The sequence below is a fragment of the Pterocles gutturalis genome, unplaced genomic scaffold, assembly GCF_000699245.1.
Source record: "Pterocles gutturalis isolate BGI_N339 unplaced genomic scaffold, ASM69924v1 scaffold8523, whole genome shotgun sequence".
Taxonomy (NCBI): domain Eukaryota; kingdom Metazoa; phylum Chordata; class Aves; order Pterocliformes; family Pteroclidae; genus Pterocles; species Pterocles gutturalis.
The window spans coordinates 1-9,681 of NW_010118011.1; the positions used below are offsets into that span (position 1 = coordinate 1).

General features: G+C 37.7%; 1 protein-coding gene across 1 annotated transcript in view; it reads left to right on the plus strand.

The window, feature by feature from the left end:
• The first annotated feature begins 1,231 nt into the window (after window positions 1-1,231).
• PARPBP (PARP1 binding protein) overlaps window positions 1,232-9,681 on the plus strand; it is a 52,137-nt gene continuing 43,687 nt past the window's right edge. Inside the window, exons 1-2 of the mRNA XM_010076037.1 lie at window positions 1,232-1,381; window positions 9,238-9,468. Coding sequence (XP_010074339.1) covers window positions 1,232-1,381; window positions 9,238-9,468 — 381 coding nt within the window. The remainder of the gene's footprint in view (window positions 1,382-9,237; window positions 9,469-9,681) is intronic.

Sequence of the window (9,681 nt, forward strand, 5' to 3'; positions counted from 1 at the left end):
GCCCGGGGCTTCTGCACCTACCGCTGGGCTCGGCCGTGGTGAGGGGCGGGGGGACGCAGAGGGGGCCGGCAGCGGGGAGTTCTCCACTAGGGCAGCAGGACGGCGAGCCCCCGGTGGTGACGGTAATACCGGTTCTTCTGCGCTTGGGGCTTGTTTCTCAGGCTTTTGCACTTGTTTGGGCTGTTTCGCTGGGCGTTTGTTCCGCGTGACAGGTCTTGTCCCCTTGAAACTTCTCAGAGTGTGTGTGGGGGACATGGCGGGGAAGAAGTGCCTCTGGAGAGATTTTTGTCTGCCCCACACTGATTTGCGACTGTCCGCCAGTTTCGTCCTCTATGGCCTGCGTGTTTTGTTCACGTTAATGTACTTGTTAATGTAAAATAAAGTACATTGTTCTCTGCAAGCATTTTGGAGAGTAAATAATTGCAGTTCTTGCCTGTTACCCAATGTCTCCTGTTTTCCCTGCCCCTCTTCCTATGCTTCGGCATTTTTCTTAATGGTACCAGTCACCAAAAAACCCACTGTGGGCTGTGCCTTTCCCCAGTAAGGGGGAAGGTTGGGTTTGGTATGGGTATTGTTCTTGTACTGTATGCAGTGTTAAGGAACAGTGTTTCAGGAAAGAACAGGTTTAAGGAATGCCATTTTTTTAAAAGAGTCTTGCGTGCCTGTGTCTTGACAAATTCAAGAAGGTGAAAAAGACCAAAGCATGAAGTAGTCAAATTGAAAACTTCTTCTGAAACTCTGCCAAAAAAATAGGGGAGATAATTATATAGATAATGAAAAAAGACTATATAGGTAACAAAAGTGTTCTGCCATGTCTTTGTTAGTAAGTCTTAAAAATATTATGTTTCTTGTTTCTGAGTTTAAAATATTCTGGTAGATAGCAGTCTGGATATATAGCAAGTGCAGGTAGTACAGAAGACACTCTCTGGGGCATTCAGACTGGGTGGTTTCAGAGACCCAAGACTGCAGTATTTGTGATCACTTTCATTATTTTATGTTGATATAAAGTACAAGGAAAGTAAAGGGTCTTCATGAAGGCATGTCGTACCTGAAGGTGAGTCATACTGGACTTTTGTTTTAGAGGGAAGAGTTTATTCTAGGAATTTAATCTGGAAGAAGATACAACAGGATTTGCACAGTTTATGGAGAGGTGAAGGTGCACATAGGCCTCTTTGCTTAGTTATAATAATTTTTATTTCTCTTAATTTTTTTCTATCTTCTACTCTAGACAATGATTGCTTTCCAGCAAAAAATTTTGAACTTGATCAAGTGTTTCAGAAGACAGTGGCCTTTATTTTCAAACTCTGACAGGACTACTGTATGTGGAGCAGACTGCATGTTGATGGCATTACAGCTGTCAATGGCTGAAGTCAATAAACAGGTTAGCATTCTTTTAGCACATTCTTGGTACTTAGTGCATCTCACACGTGGTTTACTTACTGGACTTTTTGCTTAGGCACATACTTGAAATCACAGTTTCGGTCACTTCATTGTTGTTTTAACTGTGGGTCAGATACAGCAAAGCACTAAAATTAATATGATTAAGCACACTGTTGAATCAAGGCTTAGAAAAAGAACCACCAGACAGATGGGAAGATCGAAGTATTTTAAGTATATATCTGAGTTCTAAATTTTAGTATTAAATACTAGCCTGTCTTGCCTGATCATGTTTTAATCTTTTATTTATTTCCATCAAGTGTTTCTACTGTGCTATAGATCAGGGTGGGAGAACTGTGGCATTTGGGATGCATTGTTTTTGGGACTGCTCTGAAAATGCCTTGGAATGACACTAGAGGAATATGAGTCTAAAATTGACTTGGTATAGGCTGCATGGGTTGTGCTTGCAGCAGTGGCTGCTGTTTTTTCTGAGGGTCCTCAGATGAAGGCCTATACATAAAAGCAGTGAGTGCGCACACAGTACCAGAAGGAAATATATGTCCTCCTTTGGATGTGTACAAGATGTGTCTATCACCTGATGAATAGATGTAACTCTTGAGTGCCTCTGTAACAAACACTGTGGCTTGTCACGGCTGGAAGGTTGGGCATTAGCAATCATCGGAAACATACCAAAAACTGTTGCAATGTACAGTCAGGCCTTTATGTGTCTCATCTAATGAGAACAATTGAAATAGTCACTCTGATAATCTAAAGATACCTTTTTAGGTCAATAAGTTTAATTATTGATGAAAACAAATTACTGCTGTTGGAAGACTTACCCAAATATTGCCTAGTAAATTAAACACGTAGTACAAGTGTTCAGTTAAAGAAAAAAAGCAACCGAACAAAAAAAAACAAACCCCAAAACAAAACCAAATACACCACAAACTTCCAAGCTAACAAAACCCCCCAAATAAACAGAAAACCTGCTTCAGTTTGTGTACTCCTAGTTGCAATGTATTATTTAAAAAAATACCACTTATACTGGATGAAGGTTATATCTTGGAAGAAGTATTTCCAGAACCACTCTTTAACCTAACTGATTTCATCACCAGAAAAAGCTTTGTAGTCTAAAATGTGCAGAATGAGGGTATCTCTTGTCTAAATATTAAATAAACTGGTCAGTTCATCCCCACTGTAATAAACATGATAGCAGAAATATTAGAATCACAAGATTCTACACTTGTGCTTCATAGAATGTAATATATTCCAGCCAGGATCCCAGTGTCCTTACAATGCCTGTGCAGGTAAAACTAGAAAATGTTTCTGCATCCAAGTGAACTCCCAGAGAACTGATAAGGACAATAATGCAAAACTACCTGTGTAGGCAATTCATATCTGTTGTAATTCTCAGGGCAGAACGACAAACATTTTTCCAAAGCCAGCTCTGGGAAGTAGAATGTGTTATTCTGTTGGATGCCAAAAGTTACAGACATGATAAAGATTATGTTTTTATGGTTTGTTACTACTACTTTCCTAACAGCTTACAATAAGCTTTTTCCTTCCCTTAGAGGTAACTAGTTTATTTCACTTTCTCTTTTTCTTCTCCAGCAAAGATTCCTCCCCTCTACAAGTACTTTTTCTTTCAGAGGTAATCTAACAAAAATTAAAGCAATTATTTTCAACTCATTTAGTTTTGAAGTATTCTACTTTTACTTTAAATCTGAGGAGGGACCAAATGCTCAAAACCTATTTTTTTTCTGATTATACTAGTTAGTCTAGTAAGACAAATTATCAGTATATGTAAACCTTGTCTTGCATGTGTGGATTAAGACTATTTTAGCATTTGCATGTGCTGCTTCTACCTAACATCTGTAGAATACAAGTCTGTTATGATAGATTCAATTACTGTAAGAAAATTAATGGTACTAACAATCTGTTGACTGGTTGGATTGGAAAAAAAAAAAAAAACCAACAAAAAAACCAACAACAAACAAAACGACACTACCACAAACTACCAAAACCTATTCTCTTTCTTTAGGAGCCTGGATGATTTTAATGGATTTGGCATTTTAGCTGTTATCTGTATCTGCAGTAGAAATGAAGAATAACAAAGCTTTCTGGAGAATTCCAGAAAAGTTTAAAGTCTCAAAATTTATTAATCTTAAATTTAACGAAGAGTAGCAAGCAGTGTGATAAACATTGACTGAATAGCAGGGATGGAAGGGAAAAAAAAAAAATCTGTGCTTCGAGTCCCTAGTTGTAGCTGTATGACATAAAGACAAGTGGCATATGGTCTGTGGTGGAACTTAGTACCTTTTACCTAGACTGATAAGTATAGATCTAAAATCCAGGAAAACTTCCAAGAAGAACCTCCCTTAAGGTTTGAAATAGAAATAATGATTTTCAAGTTGAAGTTCAGTCGAGGGTAATTGCTTTAAGCTGACTCTGTTTGCACCTGTGGATCAGGAGGGGTAGAAGATAGGTTATTAGGACAAATAATCACTTATTTTCAGACCATGGCTGTTTTAGCTACTAGTGGGGGAAACTGAGACATCATAAAACAATTGTTTTTCCTGAGTCTGTGAACTTATCCTCAGACTTGTCTTAAGTGTTTTGTAAATCTCTCTTCTAGCACTAGGACTGTGAAAAAGCACTTCCTTGTTGATTTTAGAAATGCATTTTCCCTTTAAAAATTTCTGTTTGTCTCTCTGATTATGGATTAAATCAGTTTTGGTGTGTGGTTTAGTTTTACCCTGTTCTTCCATGAGTACATTTTATACACTGTCCGAAGAATATTATGTTCTGTTCAGTATCCTGTGTTTCTTGAAATGTTTCCTCAAATCATCTTGTCTCCATGTTAGCAAATAAAGAAAAATGAGAAGTTGTTCTATAGCATTACTCTATTACTGTTGTATCTGTCTCCCTTCTGGTAATGAGAGACTCCTGCCAACTTTGTAGCAATTTTATATGATATGTTACTTGTAACATAATTGTAATGATGCTACCAAGAGACATTCTGTTGGCTGTTTGTCAGTATAATTAATTTTTCACAGAATCATGGAATGGTTGAGGTTGGAAGGGACCTCTGGAGGGCATCTCGTCCAACACTGCTCCTCAAGCAGGACCACCTAATGCTAGTTGCCCAGTACCATGTCCAGATGGCTTTCAAATGTCTCCAAGGGTGGAGACTCCATAACCTCCCTGAACAACCTGTGCCAGTGCTCAGTCAACCTCACAGTGAAAAAGTGTTTCCTGGTGTTCGGATGGAACCTCCTTTGGTTCTTTAGGTTTGTGCCCATTGCCTCTGGTCCTCCCACTGAGCAGTTTAAAGTACCTAGCTTCATCTTCTTTGCACCCTCCTTTCAGGCATTTATCTACATTGAAGAGGTCGGCCCTGAGCATCTTCTTCTCCAAAAGATCCCCAGCTTTCTAAGCCTTATTCACTGGACTTTGTTAGGCTCTCTCCAGTATGTCAGTGTGCCTTTTGTACTGAGGAGCCCAGAACTGGACACGGTACTCGGATGTGGTCACACAGTGCTGAGTAGTCTTCTCTATAAGGGTCAGACTCTTACAAAAAAAGTTGAAGTTTTGTAGAAAAAAGGTTGAAGTAATGAATATTTCATTGGATTTTTTTAAGAGCAAGTGATATACTAAGACAGTCCTAGTCACTTTCACATACCCTGTGTAATCAAATCATAAGTAGTTATTGTTTTATTGTATTTTTGTGGTGCCTAACAGCTGGAGTTATTTTAACTGTTGAAACTCTTGCTACTTAAATCTTGAGGCATCCTCCCTAGCTTACAGTAGGAATTTCTCTTCTCCCTCCCACCTCACTTCTCTATAGTACGACAGGTTTCTGTTTTGAGTGGTAAAAGGGGAAGCAAGAATGTGGTGTGTGTGGATTTTTGTTTTGTTTTTTTAACCAGGAGTATGCTGAATTTTCTGTCTTGTTTTTATTGCCACTGTAGTTGATAGTATTGACTTTTAAAAGTAATGTCTTTTTGCTTGGATGAGTACGTTTTTTTAGTTTGCCTGTTTCAGGATCCTATGGTTGCAACTACTAGCTGTTCTACTAACCTATACATACTGTAGCTCTCCAGTCCTCCTTGAACAGAGCGTATCTCTACTCTCTTTGACCCTAGTATTTTTCCCACCTGATGCCCTCTACTCCCCCCACCCCTGCCCCAACAAAAAAAAGGGGTTTCAGTCCCAATTACCCATGCAAGGTATGCTGGCATTTCTCTAAGCTTGGGATATTGGCCTGTAAATTCACTGGCTTTGCTCCTGACAGATTGCAATATAGCAACTATCAGATGCTGGTGTCTATGCACTTGTGCTTATATGAACCAGTGTCTAAACCTGTGTATGGCGCTACCAACATTCACTGGAATGGGAAGCTTATTCAAAATGCTGCTTTATACTACTTTAATTTGCTTTATATACCGCAGTTTGGGAACTTCTCTCTTGTACGAGAGCATATGCAAGCAATGAAGGACCAGAGGACAAGACAGCAGAATTGCACAACTCAAGGGCAATGCCAGACAACAATACTGCAATCTAGGAGTATGCCTGCAAATAACGGAACTAGAGAAAACACCTGGGTGGTGGTTAAGCACAGCAGTCCTAAACACACATGTTCCAAAAATGGTTAGTGGCCATTTGTTTGGGGAAGGCAGGAGAGAACATGATATTGCTGTTCTGTTACTGTCACTTTCTGGTTTTTAAAGCAACTTTCAATCAAGCTTTGCTATGTAGTTAGCCCTAGAAAGTTTGCAATATGTACAAAATACTAAAAAAATGGTGTCTTTAGGCATAAAGTATTGCTACTGTGTTTCAGACATTCTAAAATAAGAGTCCAAGGAAACTTAACATATGACACTACCAAGAAATGAAGAGGCATTATAATACTTTTTTTTTCCCTATGCCTATGAAACACAATACTTGCAATGTCCATCATGAAATGAAAGTATGGAACTTTTTGAACTTTCTTAAGCTATAAGCCATTTGGCATATGCTTACCGCAGAACACCACATTATTTTGTTAGTTTTAAAACCAGAGACTCTTGCAAATTGACTGTATAAGACTGCTGGCACAGTGAGCACCTGATCATGAAGGTTAATATCTAGAATGCAATTTTATTTGTATTTAAGATATTTTTGCAGCACTAATATAAACTTTGGTAATCTCTGCAGGTCCTTGGTCTGATGAGGAAAGGCTTTGATTTATTAGATACCATCTTGAAGTTGTACTTTAACTTGGTACTCCTGGGGAATTTTGTTTCAAAACAAAGTGAGAAAATAACTTCCCCCCCCCCCCCAAACTTACTGCTTTTTTTCCATCTTTTTAAATTGGGTTATAAGATGGTTACATGTTTGATTTTTTTGAAGGCCTGAAATCTGAAATGGAAACCAAGTGCTTTTCGGAAAACATGCTGTTTTAATATTCTGATAATCTGTGGAATAGTGTACAAGTTCATAGTGCTGAATTATTGTATTAGAAAGCAAATAGTGCTCTAAAAGCAGTATACATGAGTACTCTTATTTTCAATCCTAGTTCTTTGTCTAGGCAATATGAAAATAGTTGACTTTCAGGACATTAGAATCATATATTTAACCAGGTCTACTGAGAAAGCTGTGCTAAGTATGCTTGAACCCTAAGGAAGGACCTTTTGGGCTGGAACAGCTTACATTGTTAGAATTGCTCCTAACCTGTTTTTGCATTTAGCTTTGTATTCAGTTGCCAGTGGTATTTGTAGGTAGTTATTTTTATCCAAATTAAAGTAGCTTAATGAGAAAATGTCATGACATAAAATAAAACCTTTGCACTAGACAGATGTTATCTGCGATTATTGACATAGCAAAGCAAGGCTTGCCACTCAGTCTCAGGGCATTTATATCACGTTACATAGTGAATTACATGACCGTATAATATTGCCTTTTTTCTTTCTGCGATACAGTGGGGAATGCTTTAGATATCTGTAGTATGAACTCTGTTTCTTTGGTGAAAACTGGAGAATTTGCTACAGTTGCAAAATTACTTGTTGCATGTATTCTGAGGTCTAATTCAACTAGAAGGACCTCAGATGAAAAAGTTTAACAGCATGAAGTGGGGACTGCTATGTAGATCAAAGAGCAAGGTGTGGACAAAAATGAGGAGTCTAGTTGTGAAAGAGGAGAGGATTAGAGCAAGAAGTAAGGAAGCTGCAGACTTCAGTAGAAAGACGAAGTGGTGGTGGGGAAGTTGTCATCGGGAAGATGCAGCGTATGGTAGTATGGAAAGGTCTGCAATAAACATGGCTCTGAGAAAACAGAGATTGTGATGGACATTGGATGAAACACCAAGGTTTGGGAGCAAGGTACGAATACAGAATCTAGTGAGGTATGAGTGTGTAGACTCCTAGCTAGATTTTTGGAAAGGCAGAGAACAGTGCAGGAGTGAAAGTCCAGAGTCAGTGGTCAAGAGATGAACAGGTTAACAGGTGAATAAAGGATCAAATTATGAATTACAGAAACTGGAAATATGTATGTAATCCCAAACCCTGTGTTTTGTCTCTGTTACCTTTAGCTCAATCTAATTAGTAGCAGAATTCTGCTACTATGTATTTTCACTTACGTAAGTAGCATTTTAATGCAATTCTTTCTTGGTGCATATACCTTGATTTACAGGGATTGAAAGTGATTTTCTGGCTTCCTCAGTGTTGCAGTCTTTAACCACTGACAATACACTCATCTCTGTTACTGGCAGCCACAAGCGACTGGCTCTGATTTCTTGCAGTTCCTTGTATCTCCATGCTGAACTGGAAAATGGCATTAAAATGTCTGATGCTCAGTGAGATTATTTCCCCACCCCCCAATTGTGAATTACTTGGTTTAAAAAACAGTGCTTTACTGAAAGTAAAAAAGATAATGTCAGGAATGAAACAAATAGGATTATGTACTGTACCTAATAATTTCTTTCTTAGAGTGCAGCAATAACTGCTTCCTCCTTTAGCTTCTTACTGATACAACTGGATGGCAGCTGGCTTGCATCCTACTGCCTTCAGCAATGCATCACTTGGTTTGTAGCTCAAATAACAGGCCCTTAGTTATTCAGCTTGTGTTTAAATATCTGTGAATACCAGCTCCACTATCTGTTCCTATCTGCTGTGACGCTTGTTCTTTCAAATTAACTATTAGTGTTTGTTAATTCTGCAAATTTTCTGACAAGCTATAATTCTTTTTTCCTTTTTGGAGGTTGTGGAGAAGGCAGAGGGGCACATGGAATGTGATCTAATAATTTTGACAGAGAGAGTGGACCAGAAGCTCAGTATAAAATATAGTTAATGTTAGTTATGGTACAAGTAACAGATAGGTGTGCATTGCTTTAATGTATTTGTTAGATCTATGTAGCAACACTATCAATGTTATGCTAAAGTGTAACTGTACTAACATAGGAAAAAAGCTTGGTTTTTTGGACATGGCATATTTTCCCAGATTACTGCTTGAAGCAAGGTAATAGAGCTGTATTTACTGCCTTTGGATTGTAAAAGCCTAACATGCTGAAAACTATTTCTGCACATAAATAACTTTATATTGACTTTTGCAAGACTGCTGCTTACATGTCTTTTCTTATGAGTAAAGCTCAGTATACCACCTGGTATTTTAAAGACCAGGAACAAATAATCTATAGAACAAAACCCAACTGTAAAGCCAAAGCACTAGAAGAACTTCAACTATAAGTAAGACTTTGTTTATTATAAATTTAAATATTTAGATAATAGTTTTGTAAGTGCATGCATATATATATATGCACTTTGTTTAAAAGTTATTTTTAAAGCTATACTGAGTACAAAACATTTTTTTTTCCTGTTCTATTAGTACCATGGAGATTTCACAGTATCACTTAGTGATGTGTTGGAAACTTGGAAATATTTGTTACATGACAAACTGGGATTATCATACAAACACATGAAAGAACCTGAAAATTATGCTGACCTAAAAAAAGCCTATGATGCCTTCTTAGCAAGAAGTAATATGTTAGATCTAATAGACATATGCCAGAAGTGCAATGGTCTTGGACTTGTATCTGAAGATGAAAGCATAACCCCTGTAAGTATTTTCTTTGTTTGATCTCTGATAATTTAACAATTTTTAAAATTCTACTTATGGATTTATTACACTTCTAAATATACAAAGGAGGTCTGATTTTTTTTTTCACAAGTTCTTTGCTTTTCTGCTGGGGAAGCAGATGAGTTTAAATTGTGAAATCTTTTAAAGAGATCTTAAGTTCACTCAAATTATTTCTTTCTGTTGTCCTGCTGA